Source organism: Chenopodium album, chromosome 10, assembly GCF_948465745.1.
Source record: "Chenopodium album chromosome 10, dcCheAlbu1.1, whole genome shotgun sequence".
Taxonomy (NCBI): Eukaryota; Viridiplantae; Streptophyta; class Magnoliopsida; order Caryophyllales; family Amaranthaceae; genus Chenopodium; species Chenopodium album.
In genome coordinates, this window is record NC_137843.1 from 7,185,047 (window position 1) to 7,208,695 (window position 23,649).

At 33.7% G+C, this 23,649-nt stretch overlaps 3 protein-coding genes across 3 annotated transcripts; 1 reads left to right on the forward strand and 2 right to left on the reverse strand.

Annotated features, from left to right (window-relative positions):
• Positions 1-6,235: 6,235 nt before the first annotated feature.
• LOC145563345 (omega-hydroxypalmitate O-feruloyl transferase-like) lies at positions 6,236-9,084 on the forward strand. Its single transcript, XM_081623789.1, has 3 exons — positions 6,236-6,355; positions 6,588-7,064; positions 7,972-9,084. Exons 1-3 carry the CDS (start codon positions 6,353-6,355, stop codon positions 8,833-8,835), a joined length of 1,344 nt encoding a protein of 447 aa, XP_081479915.1. The 5' UTR covers positions 6,236-6,352; the 3' UTR covers positions 8,836-9,084.
• A 1,890-nt stretch (positions 9,085-10,974) lies between these two features.
• On the reverse strand, positions 10,975-11,765 carry LOC145564690 (Pollen Ole e 1 allergen and extensin family protein). The gene is made up of 2 exons (XM_081624925.1): positions 11,564-11,765; positions 10,975-11,312 (listed from the first exon to the last, which is right to left on the reverse strand). Exons 1-2 carry the CDS (start codon positions 11,763-11,765, stop codon positions 10,975-10,977), a joined length of 540 nt encoding a protein of 179 aa, XP_081481051.1.
• A 641-nt stretch (positions 11,766-12,406) lies between these two features.
• On the reverse strand, positions 12,407-22,906 carry LOC145562109 (membrane-anchored ubiquitin-fold protein 3-like). The gene is made up of 3 exons (XM_081622289.1): positions 22,243-22,906; positions 20,220-20,390; positions 12,407-12,903 (listed from the first exon to the last, which is right to left on the reverse strand). Exons 1-3 carry the CDS (start codon positions 22,370-22,372, stop codon positions 12,848-12,850), a joined length of 357 nt encoding a protein of 118 aa, XP_081478415.1. The 5' UTR covers positions 22,373-22,906; the 3' UTR covers positions 12,407-12,847.
• Between the last annotated feature and the right edge of the window lie 743 nt (positions 22,907-23,649).

The following is a 23,649-nucleotide window of genomic DNA, read 5'->3' on the forward strand; positions in this document are numbered from 1 at the left end:
ATCAGCGACGCTGCAATAAGAAGTCTATATATATATATATATAACCTTGGGCAACCCAAAAGACTCCCTGTCAGTGTTGAAAAAAGGAAGGAGGAAAAAAAAAACCCAAAAAAAAAAACATATTAAAAGAAAACAAAAGGAAACTTAACGTTTTCAGAATAAATTGGCATTAAGTAAGTAACTGTCCAGCCTAATTAAACACACATGTCTCAATAGCTATGCCTCTTTATATTCCACAAGATTCTTTTGTTTCCAAAGTTCAACCTATGTCATTATTATTGTACCCTTTAAATAGGCATGAATTAATATATTTGTTTATATAAAACAATTAATTCATCTGTTTTTAAAAATTTTCCATAATACAGATGGTCTTTATTTTAATATATATCATGCCCCTGTACGATATTAAAGTATAATACATCTACACTGCATATACATGGACAAAAATTAAACGCCAACCACACTTCACATGTAATCAATGTCATAGCAATTTCCCGTAACAATGTACCACATTAGTATGTCCAAATTGATCACTGCCTTGGGTCACTTTAAAACTTCACTTATGTCACTAATCCACATTTTCTAAGCATACTCAAAGCAATAACCATATAATTAACAGCATCCCGACATCCCGAATAATAGTCATAGCATAGCGTTGGGGGGGCGCGCGCATCGCGCGCGCACCAACAACTAGTTTTTAAAAAAATTTAGCTCGCTTATTAAGTCCTTTTAGAATTTTGATCAAATAAAAAAATTAATTTGAATGTTTAGTAAATAGCGAATTGAAAAAAAAGTTATTTTAATTAAAGGATGATTCTATAGTAGTCATCCTTAAAATGACCACCATTATACTGATTTTTTTATTGGTTGATTTTAATTTATTTTTTAGTGTCAAAATTAATTATAAATTATTTATTTAATTTTAAAAACTCTTTTATTAATTTTGAAATAATTTTTGAATTTTTTTATAACTTTTCTAATTAATTTACAAATATTAGCTTTTATTATTACTGAAATAAAAAATAATTCATAAATTAATTATGAAAATATAGAAAAAATAAATAAATAATTAATTTATAATTAATTTTGACATAAAAAATAAACAAAAAATCAGTCAATAAAAAATTAGTATAATGGTAGTTGTTTTAATGATGACTACCATAGAATTACTATTAATTAAAAAGCTCTTTTTGAAAAAGATTAACAAGGAGTTTTAATACTCCATCCTTTCCCAAAACTTCGACCCTTTTGGCCTAATTTTAGTCCCAATATAATTGACCCATTTGCATTAAAATACCCACTAATTTACAATAATATTTGTGCAAAATTAGCTTCTCCATATAAAATTTTGTTTTTTTTCATGTATTTTTAATATTTTGTCCCTCTGCTTTTTTATAAACCTCATGTAAATTTATCTTTCCAATATGGTTTTATTTCTTTTTATTTAAGTTTCTTAATAACCGTGTAATCAACCCAAAAGGGTTGAAGTTTTGGGGACGGAGGCAGTAATAGCTTATTGAACATACATATAATAATTAAAATAGTTAATACTATGTAATAATTACTCATAAGAGTTATTTACCAAATTCTTTTTACACAACCAGCTATTACAACCGACTAGTCAAACTAACTAATATAACCAACTAATTACCAAACAGGGTTAGATGTTTTATTCTGTAGGTCGCATTTGTTGAACATACTAATAGTACTTCCTTCAATGTTTCATCCTCATTTTATAATACGTCGAATTTTCGCATTGATACATGATACATCCTTAGGGGGTGATGAACCGTATTAGTATACAGGATCCGCCCCCTCGCCCAAAGTTTGGAGATGGAGTGGTAGGCGTAAATAATCTCTACACATTGATTGATGAAGCTTAATTGAAACAGCAATGCATGCACAAGAAGCGAGGAATGGAGAGCGAGCTGCAGCAGCATGGACGGCAAAGACTAGATGATGAACGAACAGAAGTAAAAGGGCACAAACAGAGTTTTTGGGCAAAACATCCTGCTACAACCAGCAGATACGCGATCCACATCCACTTTGGACTGCGAGCCATGCATTGCTGCAGTCTGCAAATCTGCAATAATAATAATAATGTTCGTTATCATCATATTAAATCAGACGAGCAATTCAATTGAAGCTACCAATTATAACCCTGCCCTCATTAAGTTTCTTCCTTCCCTATTTAAAGCTTTTGTGCTTGTATTAAAGAATGCAATGAAATAGCCCATCATATTGCCCATAACCAGGGGAACTTTGTAGAAGTGTACTGTAAAAATAAAATAAATATGTTTGCAATATATCATTGAAAAAATTGACAAAAATAATCTCAACTTTTGCCCGTTCACTCAAAATAATCCCAACTTTGGATTATTTTTAAATAATCCGAACTTTGGGGGTCATTCGCTTTAAACGGTCCCAAGTGACCGGTAACCTGTTAAATAGGTTTTTTTTTTTTTTTTGGTTTATGTGACACATGTCACCTTGTGATTGGTTGAAAGTTTAAAAAATAAAAAAAATAAAAAAAATAAAAAAAACAACAACCAAAAACCTCACCACCAACCTGGAGTTCCGACAGCCACCGCCTACCGCCCAACCCAGGTTACCCCGCCCCGCCCCTAACTGTCACTGCACTCAGGCCCCCCTCCCCCGTACCGACGCCGTCTGCTGCTGCCCTACCCCCGAAACTACCAAAACGACAAAACCCCCACCGCAAAACCTCCTAACCTAAACCTAAAACCCCTAAAAAGACCCAGCCCTACCGCAAATACACCACAGTCGACCCTCCCCCACCCTCGGAACCCAAACAGGTTAGGTGACCGGTTGGGACTGTTTAAAGCGAATGACACCCAAAATTCGAATTATTTAAAAATAATTTAAAGTTGGGATTATTTTGAGCGAACGGATAAAAGTTGGGATTATTTTTGTCAATTTTTCCATATCATTGGATTAGTTTCAATGTATACTTTTCATAATATCAGCGCCACTTTTTGTAATTTTTACTATACACATACAAATATTAATGTTTAAAGTTGTGATTTGGCAAAAGTGCCAATCCATTTATTTACTTTGAATTTTTATTTTTTCACACTATACTTTTTTATTTTCTTTGTCTCCCAAACAATTATGAAAAGAAAAACAAAAATAATCAAAGGCACAAACAGAATATTTACATTGACCAACTAAACAACAGAATTTTGGCATCTAGATTCTAGAATATAGAATCAGCAATCACGTCAGTACGTCACCCATCAATTAGAATTAACCGCTTACGTTTTGATTTAGACTCTACATTTACTCAAGGAAGAAATTAATCCATAATTAACTATCGATTGCTTGGAAAGTTGGAAGATCAGATGAAGTTTCCCCAGTACAACGCATGTTTAAACCTCTAAAAATTATATTCCTCGTGTTTAACTATTTAAGGATCAGCTTATTTATTTATTTATTTATTATTTTTCAAATACGTAGAGAGTAGTATTATGAAAATAATACATATCATCACAATACCTATTTCCTTGCAAATTTTATCATAATAAAAAGCTCTATGCATGCCATGCAGCACTCACTGTGACTCGTACCACATACATGCACATTGTTTTAATTTTAGATTCAGCTTTAAAAATCACATTTATTATAATGAATTTTAGATATATATATATCACTCTTACGCTACTCCTTCCGTCCTTAAACGACCGCTTTAATTTTATTTTTCTACTTTTCAATTGTTTCTTTAAGTTGTTTTACGTACATACAAGTATCTTTTAAATAACATAATTCTCGTAACTTTAATAACAACACGGTGCTTTCAATTCCCTCAACTTTGATATACTCCTATAGTCCTACCCCACATATACATGGCATAATAATCTGCCTACTAAATAAGATCACAAATCTAACTCTATTCTTAAATAAAGACAAGGTACTAGCTAGTTATACAAATCCAACTCGATTTTTAAAGACAAGGTACTAATTGTACAAATCCAACTCGATCTTTAAAGACAAGGTACTAATTATACAATGTTATATTCCGTTCCACCAAAATTCAAACTTTATGGGACAATATTTTGTATTATGATACACCGTATCTGGCGTATCAAAGTGCTAGTTCTACAAGAAAGAAATTAGTGAATAAATTTCACTTTTTTTACTTCCTGAAATTGTTCCAAACCACCATATAGAAGGGTTAAAATTGTGCCATCAATTTTCATCCAATTTCACTATTTCAGACGTTTAAATTATTTATAAGCATTACCTTCAAAAGTAGGACCATAATTCTTATTTATTCAACTTTCCATAAATTATGAATAAAAATGGCGAGAAAACAGGACACATTTCCCAAAGCATTGCGTCTACGGCAAAGTGACATGCACTTAAGTAGAAGAAAGGAAAGAGTTGATGTATCTATAGATGCTTCTTATCTTGCATTACCTCGGCTTTTTTATAGCAGTAAATCAGCCATGATAAACCAACGAACTTACCCATCAAACCATTTACCTATGCGCTGTAGGTAGATTTATAAGAGGTACCTTTTCAGTAGGGATCGTTTTGCTATCGTAAAAAATTAAATTAAACTTTAACCTTGTAATCTAAAGAGTCACTTCATATTGTTAGAGGATACAAGTGCAAGAACTCTATTAGTATTATGACATGCATGGAAGTGAAATAAATTAATTAGCAGCTACTTTTTGAAAAATAATCACGTAAAACCTAACTTTAATTTAATATGGAGTATTTCTATCTATAACTTATAAGTGATAGATGAATTAAAGTATCCGTCAATCCATTTGTGATATTTTCTTTCTTTCTTTTTTTTTTTTTTTTTTTTTTTTTTTTTTTTTTTTTTATCAAAATAGAGTTATCGAAGCTAGTTTAGTGTATAGTTTGACCCTAACTAAATTTAATTACTAAGTGTTTTCCACGTTTTTTTTAAATCCTCGCAACATTTTAGTTACATATCGTATTGTTTCCATACTAACTTTTTTTTTTTTGAAATAATTTGCATACTAACTTTAAGCACATGATTTTATACAAATATACAATAATTAAAGTGTTGCAATTTTAAGGAGATATAAGGGTAATGTTATATGTAATCCTAAGGGCTATATATAAGCATTAAATACACTCTTGAAAATTGTATAAAATTAGGGATTCATGACAAAAACACGAGTAAATCAGTGTAATTAGTGTTTATATTTTGATGATATCTTAACTTTTTACGATTTTCAAGTATAAATTTAATACTTATATGTAACCCTAAGGGCTATGTATATTTTCTTATAAATAATAATGAGTGATGTATATAAAAAAAATCCGATCTTAATTACAATATATACACGAGTACCAAATAATTAGTTGGCAACCGATGCCAATCTACAAACTTCTACTCGTATGTTATTATACAGATGTAACTCCTTTATTTGTTATGTCCACTTCTAGTAGCTCTTATCAATGTCAGAATACTTAAATATTTTGATGTTACAACTAACCTTTTTAACCTATGCATTTGTATTAATGTTAACCCTCCCCCACCCCCCATCTTTTTTTGGGATACATGCATGCAGTAAAATTTAGGATATATAGCCAATTCAAAGCACATAAATTTTTTCTTTTATAACGACTCGAATCTTATTAAATTATTTAATTAACACTCTAGAGAAAAAAAATAAGAATATCCTCATTCCTAATTAAGCATAAGTAGATGATGAGACTCGAACATAAGCTTGTGATTCATACGTAAGCACATAGCAAATTAACAATAGTATAACTCACTGGAGTACACAAGCGGTCATAACAATGTGTTGGTCAACATTTCCAACTAATAAAAGAAAAAAAAATAGTTTAACTATAACAAGAAAACAAATTATTAGTTTCGTATTATTCATAAAAAAAAAAAAAAAAAAAAAAAAAAAAAAAAAAAAAAAAAAAAAAAAAAAACCAAGATTAGAATGCCAACCCTACCAAACCAAGATAACTAAAATCACAAACTAACATCTAATACATGTCATCATTTTTATTTTTATTATCAAGGCTAGTGACCAACCTCACCCATACCCAAATAATATTCACATACTAATTAATTTCCAAGATATAAGGAAAATAAATTAAATACTCATGCAATTAAGAAAAACTTATATAAGAGATTTGAGCCAATTCTCCTATTTCTCACTCTTGTTAAAGAAGCTTAATTAAACACCCAATCGAGCTGCTCCATTATTTTGCCCATATTCTTATATATGCAAAAACCCATGCTTTTTTGAAACCTCAACTTACCCACATTATACTCTTTCTCACACATATTCTCTTCACCTTCATTTCTTACTCTTAACAAAAGCCAATTATCAACATGGTTAGTCATGCATTACCAATAAAACTCGCTCTATCTTTCTCTTCTTCTTCTTTTTCCTCGCATATAATATTTTTTTTATCTAGATTTATTAGTTACGCTGATATTGTAATTTGAACTAGCAGTGTAACAACTAAATCTGGACAGTATGGAGAAATTCAAGCAGTTAAAACTCATTTGTAACAAAAAATAACATTTTTTTTTTTTTTTTGTTTTTTGTTTGTGGTTGATGTAGGTTAATGAAAATGGAGAAAACGGGGTGACAAAATTCTACACCAACGGACACACTACGTCCGATCTCAACGTGAAACGAGTAGGAGAAGCAACATTGGTACAACCAGCAGAAGAAACTCCAAAGGGATTATACTTGCTATCAAACTTAGACCAAAACATCGCGGTTATTGTACGTACAATATATTGCTTTAAGTCAGAGGAAAAGGGAAATGAGTTAGCAGGAGAAGTGCTAAAGGAGGCACTTTCAAAGGTGTTGGTGCACTTCTACCCTTTGGCTGGACGGCTAACCATTAGCCCTCAAGGGAAGCTCATCGTAGATTGCACCAACCAAGGCGCGGTTTTCGTGGAGGCCGAGGCCGATTGTAACATGGATCAAATTGGTGACTCTACTAAGCCTGACCCTATTACTCTTGGAAAATTGGTTTATGACATTCCTGCTGCTAAAAATATCCTTGAAATTCCTCCTCTTGTTGCTCAGGTTTGTTTACTCCCTTTTTACGGAGTACTTATTTTTACTTAGCTTATTTTTCACATTTTTTTTTATTTAATAATGTCCAAGTAATATACGGAGTATTAATTAGCAGATAATAAACATTAATATTTGAAAATACAATGTAGATATAATATGAAGATATACATTTTACTAGCCAGGACCACTAATATTCAAGCCTTTGGAACCTAGTAAGGATCTTATTTTTGTAAAAAAAAAAAAAGTATTCCTCTTTTTTGCAATATTTTTTTGACATCTAGCAGAAGACGCGACTTGATTATTCACACCTTTCTTTTCAAATTAACCTTTATTTAAGGTTATACACGAGTTTTTAGAAGTTGTTACTCCGTAATTATTACGGAGTATTTATTACCAGAGTTGTCTTGAACATTTTGGGTTATGACAGTACGAGCAACTGAGACTCACATTATCTCATACGGAGTATTAGTCATTTATAGTATTTTATGGAAATTAAAGAAGAGAAATTTAATTAGAGGAATTTAAAGTAATTTGCTTTAAATGGAAGAATGAAAGTTGGAAGATTAAATTGAGAGCGTTGGTATGGGAAAGCCAAAGACCGTAATAAAAACATACTCCGTATAAGGATAGCACTTTAATGGGAGAGAGACACATTTAATCAGACATTAATTTTTTTTCCAAAAAAAAAAAAAAAATAGACATTAATTTTAATAATGAAAGTTGTGCTTTAAACTAATCAATTTGTTAGATTTTGGGCCCATTCTAAAGCCCAACTTTCATGATACAACAACAATACATGGTTAGTCACAAAATGATTTAGAATCGGGTAACATGAATCATTATTTGAAAAGAACAATAGCATGACAAGGTAATCATAATAAAGATAATTTATTATTTTTGATGAATGAATGAACAGGTGACAAAGTTCAATTGTGGAGGGTTTGCACTAGGCCTATGCATGAACCATTGTATGTTCGATGGTATAGCAGCCATGGAATTCGTAAACTCGTGGGGCGAAACAGCCCGGGGACTATCCCTAAACATAACACCCTTCCTAGACAGGGCAATCCTAAACACGCGAGACCCCCCTAAGGTTGAGTTCAAGCACCAAGAATTCGAGGAAATTGAGGACATCTCTGGCACCAGTAACTTGTACAATGAGGAAATGCAATACCGGTCATTCTGTTTTGAACCAAAACACTTAGAGAAGCTTAAGGCGAAGGCAATGGAAGACGGAACCTTAAAGAAATGCACCACTTTTGAAGCACTCTCAGCATTTGTGTGGAGGGCTAGAAGCAAGGCACTTCAGATGGAGCCTGATCAAAAGACTAAGCTACTTTTCGCGGTTGATGGCAGATCAAAATTTAATCCTCCTCTACCAAAAGGCTACTTTGGAAATGGAATTGTCCTCACAAACTCTATCTGCCCTGCAGGGGAACTGATAGACAATAATCTGTCTTACGGCGTAAGGCAAGTACAAGAGGCCATCAAAATGGTTACTGATGACTATATGAGATCAGCAATCGATTATTTCGAAACAACAAGAGCAAGGCCTTCTTTGAGCTCTACTCTTTTGATCACTACTTGGTCTAGACTGTCATTTCATACCACTGATTTCGGGTGGGGTGAACCGGTTATATCAGGACCTGTAGCACTGCCTGAGAAAGAGGTTATACTGTTTCTGTCTCATGGAAATGAGAGAAAATCTATCAATGTGCTACTGGGATTGCCTGTTTCGGCCATGAAAGGTTTCGCAGACCAGCTGCAAGAGGCTGATTAAAGCTAAATTCAGAGGAATTATAGACATATATTTGGGAAATTATATATCTGTTACAATTTTTATTATAATGTTGATCATCAGTTTATTATTGTCATTTTACTGATAGTATTTAAATTGTTTGTCCAGTACTAGTGGTATGATATTGTTTGTCCTCTGTTAAATATTGAATTTTTAGGTCATTTTATTTTCATGGAAAAATGTTGATGAGTGATGACCAACAAGTTGGAAATAAAGTTATTGTCATTTTTATGTTTTTGTCAAGATGTTTAGTGCAGAAATTGGTATGATGTGATTTATTTTTGTAATTAGTGTACTAATTTTCATGAAAGTTGGAGCAGGTTTGCCATGTTATATGATATAAATTTGCTGATTAAGACTCATTCTTGAATTTAAAATGATGCAAAACTTTATAAACAAATAAACAAACATGTGTATTTAGGTGTAGATCGAGATGAAGTCCTTATACAAATGATGGTTGGGTCTAGGGGAGTGGATGTGGTCGAAATTAAACAATTAAAAGCAATAAATGTGACGAAGAAAGAGAGTTGAGTCTCGTCTTAATGTGGAAAAATCACTATCCTAAAAGATATTATCAACTATTTAGCTACCTAGCCTACCTTGATGCAATAGAACCAACACGACATCCAACTTACTAACTAATACTCCATATTGCTAGACATTAAAAAGATTGGGCCTTAAAAATTAATTTCATGGAAGCTTTACTAATGATAATTAGGTCAAGGAGAGTGGATGTTAAATAATTAAATACACCTATTTAGATGTGCCAAATAAAAAGAGTCAAATCTTACCTCAACGTGGAAGAATCATTGTCCTAAAAGATGATTTCCGACTACCTTGGTGCAATAGAATTAAAACGACAACTAAATAATATTGCTGGATCATAAAAAAAGAATGGACTTTTTAAATGAAATATAGACCCACAATCAACGCCTTGAGCCCTCCCCATACAGAAACAAATAAGGACATTGTTATTCATTATTCCATGTGGGACAAAGGTTTTCTCCTTCCTTTTTCTCACTCTTTTGCAGTGGATTTTCTTTGAATTTCATATGAACTTCCAACAACTAAATGTCAATGATAATCATGAGAAATATTTGCAACATCCATAAAATTTGTTTTCCTAAATATGGAGTAGATGAAATCCGTCGTCTTCACTTGTGCATGGACTACTTCTCGCTTTCCAAACGTCTATCTTTCCTATGTTCAATAGATATATTTAAAGTTTCAAACTATATCAAAATGAAATTCACATTTTCTATTTTTATTAAAATATGAGCCACGAATTTGGAATATCTTTTATTACTAGCCAAATTGTACACAACACGAGAATACAAGACCCACTTATGCTAAAATCTAGAGTTCTTTGTTTCTAATCTAACCATGAAATCGTCTAAAACCAATCCAAGGACCCGAATTGATAGCTTTAGTGACATCTACGATTTCCACGGTAGATAAATGTCATCTTACCAGCATATGAGGCCATAAAAATAATAGCAAAATACAAAGACATGATTTGATTGGTAAGTTCAACTCTGCTCTTAATTTTTTTTGGAGGCAGGGGGTGTGAATTATTATACAGATATTTGTTAGAATTATTACCACCGTGCATTATTTACATGTTGCAATTATGTGGCCCTCCAACAGACATTCTATACTATACAAATTTTCAATAATTATACAGGCGGCTAAATAATAGATTTGCCAGGCATCCAATGTCATTAGAACCTCCAAACAGTATTCCCTCGATTTCTAAATAATAAACCGTGATAAATAAGTCACTTTCACAAATTAACTTTTTACGTGTTCTCTCAATAAAAAAGACAACGATTATATAGTAAAAGACAATAATGATAATTTAAAGTGCAAACAAATAAATCGGAAAGTGATTTAATCATGCTTAGATGACCTATAATAGAATTATGACCTACTTTATATGCAGTAACAAACGGAGTAACTAGTAATCAAAATCCAAAATCACCAACACCAATATTAAGATAAATTCTATTATTAAAACTCTGTTCGCATATAAATATATATAATTTACTCTTATTAATTTAGTAAACAAATTAGAAAAAGAAAAACATAATTAAAGTTTGAGTTGGGGAAGAAAAAGGCTTGCTAATTTCCACACAAAGCCTTGTTCTTGCTAGAAGGTCTAAAGTTCAAAGCACTTAACCCATAAATGCAGATATGCTGTTGGCTAGACTTAAAATACACAACATCAGTAGTAGTCTGATGCCCAGGCACATTGCATTTTGAAGTATAACTCCCTATTAAACTCGCCCTGCATATTGTTTCGACGGCTGCTCCTTGTGCACATTCGATCCCATCTACTGAAGGTATTTCGAGTTTGTACCACCCATATTCGTTTGTCGTTCGATTCACTGAGAATGTTATTTCTTCAGATGTTCTTGGTGCTGTTGCCTTGAACTTGCAATCTACTTTCACTTCCACTCCTATGTTTTTTTTTTTTTGTTTAAATATAACAACCCGAGACCCCAAAACAGAAATCAAGTCAATTTAAGGTTCGGATTTCACAAACAAGTAGTAAGTAGCTTGTTTGGTATCATTGTCAGTTTTTTTTTTAAGTCCTGTTGTATAGATAGGCTGCATAATGTACTTAACTTTAGTCGCATTTTCAACAATCATTTCAATTTTGAAGACTGATAACAAAAAAAACTCGGAACTAATAGTTTTAGTTATTTACCTGCTAGAAAGTAGCTGTGCCTAGAAAAGGAGTTATTTGAGCAAATGTCACAGTAAACAGTACCCATGACAGTGATCTGAGAAGTGGGTTTAGCTGCTGGGTGGTGAGACTTGTGACCGCCGTGACCGCCACGAGACTGATGTGAGAGAGAAATTGCAAGGAACAAGATAAGAAGACATAGAATGCTGCTAGGTTTCTCCATTAGAACCAAAATTATGAGAAAAAATCAGAGGAAAAACATGAATTTTTTTTTTTTACATAAAAACTATAGGTTATATAAATGGGAAGAAAACAGAAGGGTGTTAGAAAGAACTGTCCCTTATAATGGAGGGGTATAGAGAGAGAGAAAGCAAGTGGAGAAGGGTCTGAAATTACAGAGGACAACCCAAAAAAAATGAGGTTTTTATAGAATTTTATCCTTTTCACTGAAAACAAAGGCATGTGACTCGTGAATGTCTTTTTCAAAGCTCAAAAGTTATGGTAGTCATGGATTGTTAACCCAATACATTTATAGGGCCTTCTTTGTGTAACGGTCCTCTCCATGATTGTGTTTATGATTTTGTGACTATACTTACCTATAAACTCTCCCTCCTATTTATTGATATCATGCTTTCTGTCACGGCCTTTCGAGATGCTACTACGCGACTAAGGGCAGAGGGGAATACCCTGTGCCGGGGAAGTCCACTCTGGTGCGTTGGCCAAGGGGTTTTCAGCTGTACTAATAGTAATAGCCCTTAATGCCAAGCGATTCTGAACTGACTAGTGTCTAACCCAGGCTTACGTACTCTTAGTCTTAACCATAGAGAAAAGCAGCAAAGGGGAACTAGATGGACCAATCTAATATGGACCAAATTGAAAATTGAATGAACAGAAATAGCTGTTCGTGAGAAATTTCTTTCAGAACACAATCATAACCAAATCGACAGTAGTTATCTTTCCATCTTGCTATACATTACAACTATAACATTATATCGATGACCATCTTCATTGCCAAATAAATTACTCCAGCAGATAGAACTTATAAAATCGAAGGACCAGACTCCAGAGTGCACTAGATACATATTCATACACGGGTGTTCGTTCCCTTAAATTAAATAGAGAATACATGAAGGACAGCCTGCATTGCAAGATACATGCTTCCTAGCAAATTTAAGCAGTAGAGCAGAAATCTCCTCAGCATTAAGATTAATAGGGATTTCAAGCATAGTAATAGTTTCTCCTGGGAGATTATGCAGCAACATGCACACAACGCACGAATCTAAAATCTGGCCACAACACAAATTCTCACAATATTGAACATGAACAGATGCTCTTTCTTTCAGACTCGTCAATTTTCTTTTCTGCATGGAAGAAACAGAAACTAGTATCAAAGATGTAAACAAGGAACACTAAACCCAAACTCTTATCATTATTTACTAGCTATCATAAAGGTCACACTCAAAGTAAGTAACAACGGCAATAAATACACATAGCAGATTAGCATCACAAAGCCTAGACACTCAACAAACTGCTCTGCAAGGAAAAGAAATTTTTTTAAAGTTTTGGTCCCCTACCCCCCAAAAATAGTGCTAAGAATCAGGTCATTTCCTCAACTAAAAAGAAATTCCAATAATTTAAGTCACGTAAATTGAAGCAATTCAATGACATGAAGAATTTAGTGGGAAGCTTAATAAACTAGAACTTGTATTAGATTATCAAAATAAACAAGCTAACCACACTTCGAGGACTGGATTTTCTCCCAATGTGTTATCTTACTAAAATTAGCATCAACTCCCCACAAGTCTTGTCCCCCTTATCATTACGTAAGCTACTCACCCTGACTTACAGCCCAATTTGTAGGGGTGAAAGTGATATGGATAAAAACCGAAAACCAAACCAAACCAAACCGTTCGGTTTTTTTCCTATTCGGTTCGGTTTCGGTTTGAAAAAATAAAAATAAAAAATTGGATTTCAGTTCGGTTTTGGGCTTCTAAAAACCGAAAACCGAATTCCGAACCGAAATATTAGCCCATTATACATAAGCCCATACCTTTTCATATATAATAAAATGAAAACCCTAATGCCCATTTATCTTTCACATTTCACGCCTCCCTCCTCTCTCTTTCCTCTCTCCTCTTTCAGTCTTTCACGCCTCCCTCCTTCACGCTTCCCTCCTCTCTCCTTCATCTCTCCTCATACACGCCTCCTTCATGCCTCCCTTCTCTCTCCTTCATCTCTCCTCTAGTCTTTCACATCCTCAAAGTCTCAAATTTAATTTTTTGTATTCTGGAATTCATACCCAAATTTGAAGAAGGAAATTTTTGGTTTTTTTTTAAAGAAATGAATTATAGTAACAGCTTAAGAACGAAGAGGAAATTGGGAATTTATATGGACTGCGGTCGATTGGGAAGAACAAGCTATGTTTTTGCATGATCTCTCACCGAAATTCCGAAATTGTAGTATTTAGTGTTGTAAATTTGTAATCCATATAATTTATGAATTATCATAGTTGTATTACTTTTATTTTTCTATATTTTTGAAGATCTATTATTTATGAATTTGGCTGTTTTTTTTGTTTCTATATTTTTGTAGATCTATTATATATGAATTTGGCTGTTTTTTTCGTTTTTAATTAATTTTTCAGTATGGAGTAAACCTCCAAATTTCGATTTTCGGTTCGGAACTGAATTAGACTTTTGAATTTCGGTTTTGATTGGTTCGGTTTTCAGATGTAATTTAGTTCGGTTTCGGTTTGAAAAATTCAAAACCGAATAATTTCGGTTTGGGTCAAAATCCAAACCGAACACCGAACTTTCACCCCTACCAATTTGCCTCTAAAAAACTTCCAACTCCCGCAAAATGTCACCAGTAACCTCTTCTACAACTTCTAACAATAACTATCTCTTAGTTGCTATTCCCCACCACACCCCAAAGGTTCCTTCCAGAACATGTGTTGTAACAGGAGGTCTTGGTGGATGCTCAACAAATCACCAAAAATTTCAGTCAATGCCACAGAAAATATCTCAACAGTCAAAAGAGAGGCTGCACTTTAAGCCCAACACACTATGTTCACTCACGAAGATATATACAAGAATACGACCATAAAATTACTAAAGCAGAGTCTTATCAAGCAAGGATTTCGATAGGCATATTGTTCCAAAATAAGCTGTGGAGGACAGAGTAAAAAACATTATATATGCAGTACATATAAACAGCCTTAAATAAAGCAGTGAGCGCCCTGAGCAAAGGACATTTACAAACAAAAAGTCGGCCACTTCACTCATACAATTTTGATAAAGGCTTGTTTGGGCCGAGGAGCACTATAAATAATAAGCATAGATGAAAATATTACTAGTATGGGAGCACAAAAACTTATTACGGAATAAAACTAAAATTTTCCAATTAAAACACATTTTTACAGATTAAAGCTTATGTTAACTAATTTAAATAGACCTTTTTTTTTTCCTATTAATATTATTTGTTAAAGATAAAGAGAGCAAGAGTAAATGTATGAAAGGTTAAAGGAAGCATATGGAGGGCTATCCTTAATACTTGCATCTCCCGTTTTCAAATTAAAGGCAATAATGAAAGCAAGTGAAACAGAGACCAGAGAAGAAACACTGCGAGACACAAAACTTATAAATTAGGGAATCATCATTGAGCATTCCAAAGAGATGGAGTAGAAAAAGACCACATTACTCGGACTCTTCATTTTACCTCAAGTACACATTGGACACTTGACAAATTAAACACTTCAACAATTCATTTAATGCCAAAATCATGGAAAATTTTACAGCAAAATAGTTGAAGACACTTGAAAAATACTTAACATAGAGCTGCAGTCAATTAAATATCATCAGTGACATGTGGGTTCCTTGTGGGAACATGGAAGCCAACCATTCATTATGTTATTCAAGCGTCAAATTCACCCTTGCCATTATCTAGACTTGTTATTATTATTATTATTTTTCAACGCCTAAATTGACTCAAAAAGGGTTTAGTTAAGCTGTTGAAAACAAAAATGATATACTAGTGCCAAACACACAACCATTCTAAACTAATAATGGATGTTATATCTTATAGTGTGCTTCTAGTAAAGCCCTATTCTCAAGAACTAAAATAATGTGTGATAATATATGACCAGTTGGTAACCAACAAACCCCTTTCTCCTTTCCGATGCCACTATCTAGGTACTTAGGGTGGGTTCTATTCACTAGATTTATTACTTACCAAGGATCATCAATAAATAATTGAAATTTGAATCAGCTATCAGTGAAGAAGAGGAGGAAGACGCCATGGACTTTCATAAAAGCTTCTGGCTTGTATTCTAAGGAATTATTGAAAAAAATCCAGCTCCCAGCTATTCACATCCCAAACACAGTACAAGCCAACTTGAACCTTAAGCAAAGACAAGCCAAGATTTTCTTCTGTTTCTCAAACATATTTTCTAAGAAGGTGGGTGAGGCAGCAGCTATATAATTTGGTCTGCAAATCGTGCACCGGTTTGGTTTTAAGAATATATGGGTAGAGAGTGATGCTAAGGGTGCCATGCAGGCTGTCAAAAGCTCCTCGAAGCGCCGGGCTCCTTTTTTCCTTGCTGTACGATGATATTAGATGGTTATCTAGCTTGTTTAATTTTACTTATTTTACTCGTGTCAAGAGAGCCAGAAACACCATTGCTCACCTTGATTAGAGGTGGGATACAAACGGTTACTCCGAGTTAATTTGTATGAACTTATTCCCCCAAAGCATTCAAACTTTGGCGGATCTTGATTTGCAATAATATCCTCAAAAAAAAAAAAAAAAAAAAAAAAACTATGCATCCATCAGGCTAGGGAACAGAACCAAAAATGCCCCAGGTGCCGGGCAACATAAATCGAAGACCCAGTCTGTTACTTTAGATAAAACAAGGCTGGATTGGCAGATACCCATCCCAAATCAGTTCAACCCAAACCCAAAAGGCAAATGCATCCGTGATACCCTCGTTTACACTAGTTGGCTGAACAATCCTCTCAAATTCTACCCTACCACCATTGCCTTCGTATTTTAGTCAATCAAAATACCTTCATCAAAGGGCTGATATACACTTTAAAATGCAAGAGGGAGAGAGGGGGGGGGGGGTCCAAGTTAACAGAAAGGCAACAGTCCATGCTGACCCACAACCCTATCCTAGGCATTAATACAATCTTTCAAACCCCAACAATCAATCAATCAATCAAAGCCTTAATCTCATTAGTGAGGTCGGCTACATGAACCAAAAATTATTATTCCATACAGTCATCCACAAAAATCTTCCTCCTCCATCACTTACAATCAAATACCTCATTCTCATGCAAATCCATATGCTTCATATCCTTCCAACCAAATCATTTTCGGTCACCCTCTACCTCGTTTAACCTCTCCACGATCCCATTCTTCCACTCTTCAAGTCACGTCTAGATCCATCTCTCTATCCCAATCCACCTCCTTGATTATTTTTTCTGTAAAAACCTTTAGCATTTGCGTCCCCTAAAGTCCACCATCTTATCCTTGGCTCCCCATGTCTTCCCTTTTTCTTCACCTTCTCTTTCAAATGTATACTCAAAACCAAAAGACGGTGCTAGGCTGGAATGACCTTAACTTTGTCTACCCGTGCTCCTTGTGAGCAGGAAGTCTATTTGAGTTGCAATTTCTCTAACTGAGAATCCCTCTTCTTAAACCAAGTATTACCCAAAATTAAATCATATGATTCGGCAAAATCAGTAATAGCCTCACCACCTACGTCCCTCTACTCATACCCAAATCAACCTGAATTCAAATTAATTCATTACATTTTTATATGATTCAATATAAGAAACCATATAGTACAACATTTAACATACTACAATCTTAATGAGCACATCAAGCATTGGAAGGTGGGGCCCGATGGGGGCCTCTTTCCAGCATCAAGGAACAACCCGCCCAAACAGCATTATCCTCAAAGAACCATTGAGTATAAGGCTAAGAGGGGAAAAAAAATTGGAAGTTCAAGGGTAGTGAAATTAGTTTCGTAATAATTATAAAATAAATTTAAATTTATGTCAAATGCTTATTAATCATCTAAAATATTAACTGAATTTTTTTTAACTCCCCAAATTTTTTTTAACTCCCCCAATCAACTATAAAAGCCAAACCGACTTATAGCCCATCACAAATCTAGATAAGTGACTTTGTCCCATAACAAATTAACAAGTGAGAAGACAAAGAGACTTCTTAAGAGACCCTTATATTCCACTCCAGTCGCACAAACCACATGACTGCCATAAAAGTGTTGTGTCATTTAACTTGGAGAAATTGACTTGGAATTTTTCCATTATATTCAAGGGTACTTATAGATCTGCTGAATCTTCTTGTGTGCAGTGAAAAGAGGATGTAAAAAGTAAATCAAAGTTAGTTAGAGTATAAAAGCTTTGTTTCAATGGAAAAGAAAAAATGGTAGCCGGCACTTGAAAGGAAGAGGACAAGTTTTCCTACACCAACGTTTTGTTATTTTATTTTTTTGGGTAATTTGTCATTAATGTTTTTACCTTTTTCTCTCCTCTATATATAACATCCATTGACGTGTATTATCCCTTAGAAAAAGGCATACTCTAATGACTTTCAATGGTAATATAAGTGTAATGAGAAGTTACTAATAATGAAAAAATGAGAATAAAATGTGCAAATGCAAGTTCCTTCAGTTAGATGTGCTTCTTTTTTTTTTTTAAGAAAGCTATTAAAAACTTGATGCACATCAATAATTGACACGCACACGTGCACACACACATCGTATTCTTCTAAAACATGTCCTTGAGTCCTTGAATTTGAGATTTTCAAACTCTCAGAACCATACCTGTGTTGGGCACTCACATCCAAGTCCAAGCATCCTAGCTACTTATGTGGAAAACACGCTAACTAGTAAATTGATTGTTAGCAAATGTAAGAAAGGATAACTAAACGACCACACCCACATACCAGCTCTTCACACCATATTTTAATCTTTTCAAGTGAATATTCTGCACAAGTTAGAACATTTTTTGTCCCATCGGTGTCACCAATTCAGTGGCTTGTGAGCTTTATTTTTGTTTAAAGGCCCAGAAATATCTTTAATGTCAACTTATTTACCAAAACTATAGTTTTATTAGTCATGATGCTATATACCCACATCCTATCAACTGTATGCAAAAATATTAATCCTATTTTCTTTAAAAATAGATAGACAAACTTAATCACCTAGTGTGATTGCATTTGAAAATAAAACTCATTTGAGAGACACGTAAAATAAGATCAAGGAGAAGAATGTCACAGATCTAAACATGAATATTTATCACCAACTTTATATTGTAAAGAGGATGTGAAATAAGATCAAGAAAACGCTCAATGAAGGCATTATTGAAAAAAGTTGCAAAAATGATCTAGATGAGCAAGGACTAGACCAGACGAAATCAAGAACAGCCTTAAATATGCTAAAAACAAGAGGAAAGCTTAAGGATCAGGGATACAATCTCTAAACCACCACTAAACAAAAAGTTTGTAATACCAGAAGTAGAATATGTGCTCAGCATTCTGTTACAGTTTAGAGACAAAACACAAAAGCAGAGATTAAAAAAAGCTGCTGAAGTACTTGACAGCGACCCATAGTCCTATGCAGGCAATATAGAAAAGTAACCGATGATAAACTACAATTTCAAGAAAAAATCAACAGCCATATGCCTTTACTATATAAAATATCATAGCACCACCTAAATCTTAGGGATGAAACTCTTAGTCTTGGCACTCAACAAGTTGGTGATGCAAGCTAGAGCCAAAAGACATTTCTATAGCCAATATACTTATATATTCCTGGAGATGACGATCAAACTTTTCACAGAGAGAAAGAATGACTCAGATTGCTTCAAAGGGTAGTATTTAACTAATTACTCATTGGAAATTGGAATGCTCGGAAGAAAAGTAACTTGTAAATTTGAAGTTAGGAGATTTAAACCAGAAAAAAAATAAATAAATAAATAAAATAAAATAAACCCTCTAGTAATCTAGATTTATAATATAATTGCATCTTTGCAATTTCATAAAAGGTATTCTGAGTTTCTGACTATTTTTTTATTTATTACTCCCTCTATCCCTAAAAGATTGACTCGTTAGCCTTCTCTACTTTTTTAAGAGTTGTATAGAGTGGGTATCAGATTGGTCCTTTTACAAGCAAGGTATCTAAAGAAGAAATGGGACAATCTTTTAGGGACAAACCCAAAAGGAAAATGGAGAAATTTTTTGATGACAAAGGGAGTATGTTATTATAATGCTACGTCATCAAATAATCAGACTACAGTGACAGAACTTCAATCAATAATAAATGTTGAGATATCAAACCTTCTTTACCTAATTACTATACTACATTAATTCGGAAATTAGTAATTACTTTGAAAAGCCTTAGGAGACCTACCATTCTACCAGTTAAGAGGTTTTCCAACAAGTATAGTCTAAAATCTAGTGACTACTGGACAAAACAGGTGAAATAGAGCAATTCAGCACCAACAACAGCTGAGGAGAAAATGTCGCTTACAAAAAAACAGCAATCAAATCAAAAAACCTAGAGTCTTAGATACAGAAACTGCATTATTGGAACATCTATATTGTGAAAGGAATTTTTTTTATTTATTTAAAAATGCTCAAAGAAAAGTACCTGACTTCATTTTTGCTACAGTTGGCTGAACAACAACATGCATTGTTATTACTCCCTTTTGAAGCTCACCAAAGGTCATTCGGCATTGTCCAGCAGTCCTGCTGTTCTCCAAAACCTTGCCAGCACTTATGATCTTGACATCATTTGCAACCTTCGGTGTGACCTTATTATCTAAAATAAGCCAAAAATAGAAATTCTAAATTATAGTCATAATAAACATGCAAGATCATTGATTTGTTAAAAAAAACTAGCTGCAAACAAAGCCCAAGTAAAACCAACTGAAACATCTTCACATGTTATTTAATTACAGTAGCTCGCCAATCAAAAGCATTCCAAAACACAAAAGAATTGTTAAAAACAGAAAGGCTTCAATGACCATAGCAATTTCATGACCAAATCGCATTATCACTACATTCATGATTTTACTTACTAATCTTCAGCAATTCACCACAAATCTTCCTTGATTTCACAAAGATAATACCTCCACCTCTTTTTAAAAACTTAACCAGATGCAGTCACACTTCAAAAGTCCCTCACTTGTAACTAGTGTTAAATGTTTCAACTTTTAAGATTTGGCCCAAAACTAGGGACCGTTATTTAGGTTAATGTCTCTCTCCATTCAATTACTACACTAGAATTTATCTCCGAGCTCTCTTTTTTACTTAGTTCTATTTGGATGGGAGGTTGAAGTAGTTGTTGAATGTTTCAACTTGTAAGATTTGGCCCAAAAATAGGGTCCATTATTTAGGTAAATTTCTCTCTACATTCAATTATTACACTAGAATTTTTTTCCAAGCTCTCTTTTTCACTTGGTAGCTCTCTTTTTCACTTGGTTCTAATTGGATGGGAGGTTTAAGTAGAGATGGCTTTCATCAAGACTCCATTCAGAGCAAGACACAAATCTTCACTTTCCTACTATATGAATGCTAATAAACTCATCAAGTATTTAGCAACAAATGAAGCTCTCTAACATCAAGTATGTAGTTATTATAAGAAAACGGAGGAAGTAATTAAGCATGATAAATTTCGTTGAATATATAGTTACAGAGGGAAGCAGATTAACAAAAAATCAACAGAGCACTATATCTGTTCACTGGATTCAGTAGACCGGGTCAATGTGATTATCAAACATTTTAGCTTGCTTTGTGACCAAAATCAGGTTCTCACCCTTAACAATTAGTGAATTGCCTATTTCATGATTCAAAAGATAGAACCATCTTCATCAAATGGTTTGCCCCCAATAAGAAACCAGCTTCATCAGGCCCAGTAATTTACACTAGCTAACTCAGCCATGTTTAATAGCTAACTCATGACGCCAGTAGATATCCAAACCCCATACCCACCCCACCCCACCCCCTCCCCCAAACTGTAGAATGGTCATCCGAAGTCACACAGCTCTCTCTCTCTCTCTCTTAATCACCTTATCCTCCTAGGCCAATAGAGCTCGGCAAGATATATGCCTATCCAAACCATCAAAGGAGCTATCCCATATTCCCATGGCCATCCGAATATCCAACTAGGTTTATGTATATAAGGGTCATAGCTTACAACTGAACAATTTGTTCAATAAGATTTCCCTATACTTAACAAGCAATTTTGAACTACTATGCCAATTGCCAATACAATTCAGGCAGCAATATTCCAACGAAACGACAATACACGACGAATACAGCCACGAGTTAATACATGGAATTTACAATAATCAGTATCTTAAATAATCACCTTTCATAGACAGCCCCTTCATCAACAAGGTCTCCGCTAAAGTTGGCAACAACCAACAAAACAACACAAATAACCGACAATAACATCCTCACAATATTCTACCACCACTAATTTCTTCTCACAATATGCTTTACAAATTCATAAACATACAAAAATAAATATTCTAATTATCCTAAATTTCTAACACCTCTAATTTATTCTGACAATATGCTTACAAATTCATAAACATACAAAGTCAAATTCCAATTATATATACAAACAAATTCAATAAAATTTGATTTTAGGGAATAAAAGAACAAACCTTTAGGCCAGTCAGCAATAATTCTTTCCTTGAGATTGGCCACAGTTGTCGCCGGCGCAACCCGAAACGGCCCTATATCTGACCCGTCATATAATCGGAATTTCACTTCTACTAAATCTTCCTCCGGCATCGGAAAACCCTCAAAACCAACCTTTTTTATATCAAATTAATCCAAAAAATAATTAAAAATCAAAACTTTCTTGCACCAACCCAGAAACAGAAATCAAGCACAGCCTTATAAAAAAAATTTGAATATTTAAATATGAAAAAAAAAAAAAAAAAAAAAAAACTATTTAGCAAACTTATGAAATGGGGTTCGTTCGTTTGCAACAAATAGATTCGTAAAAATGGAGTAAGTAAACAAATAATTAAATTAAATAATGGGGAATCTTCACATATAATTAGGTTCCACCAAGTTGAAGAATAACTCTGAGAAAAATTATTTTAAAAAAAAATGGAATTTTTAAAAAGTTTGAAGAGAGAGAAAATGGAGAAGAAAGGGATTTTAGTATTGAAAAGATATGAAGAGTAGTAATATAAAACAATGATTAAAAATAATAATTGTGATAATAATTGAAGAAAAAGGGAAAGGTGGAAATGGAATTAGAGAATATGGGAAGATTTAAGAAAGGAAAAGGAAGGAAGAAGGGTGAAAGTGTTGTAAGATCTGATATGGGGTGGAAATTTGGAATGATTAATGATGGTTTCATGACCACCGATATATTATTGTACGGAGTTATACAACTTTGACCGCCTCCAATTTTCACCAGTAAACATAAAATACAGTCTCTAAACTTTGCCAAAAGTTTGACTTTGGTGCTTATACTTTTAAAAGTATGATTTTAGTCCCTCAACCACCAATGACTCATCAATTGTAGTGGTTAGTACAATGAGTCATCTAAGTTTAAGGACATTGCCTTATTTTATTGCTGACTGGATTATAGTTTAGGGACTTTTAATGCTGACTGGACCAAAGTTTAGGGACTTTGCCTTTTTTTTTTTTTTCAATTGCTACTAAATATGTTAATTAACCATATATATACCCTTAATTAATCTAAACTATTCTTTCCCTTCAAAAAAAAATCTAATACTATTATTTTATTTCTCTATCTAATATTGAATTTATTTAATTTCCCACATTAATTTTAATAACTTTATTTTTCTCTCTCCTCAACTTCTTACCTTCCCCATTTTTAAAGCTCCACCACCCTACATATCTAACCCATTTTCACCAGCACCACCCTCTCCTACCGGAACCTAAACCCCTACCAAAGCCACCAAATTCCCCACTGTACTACTCCCACTAAAATCACCCAAAACCCAATCACTCCCTATAAAAACCGCCAAAACCCCCACCAACACCATCAACGAACCACCAACATTGCTGCCATAAAAAATGAAACACTA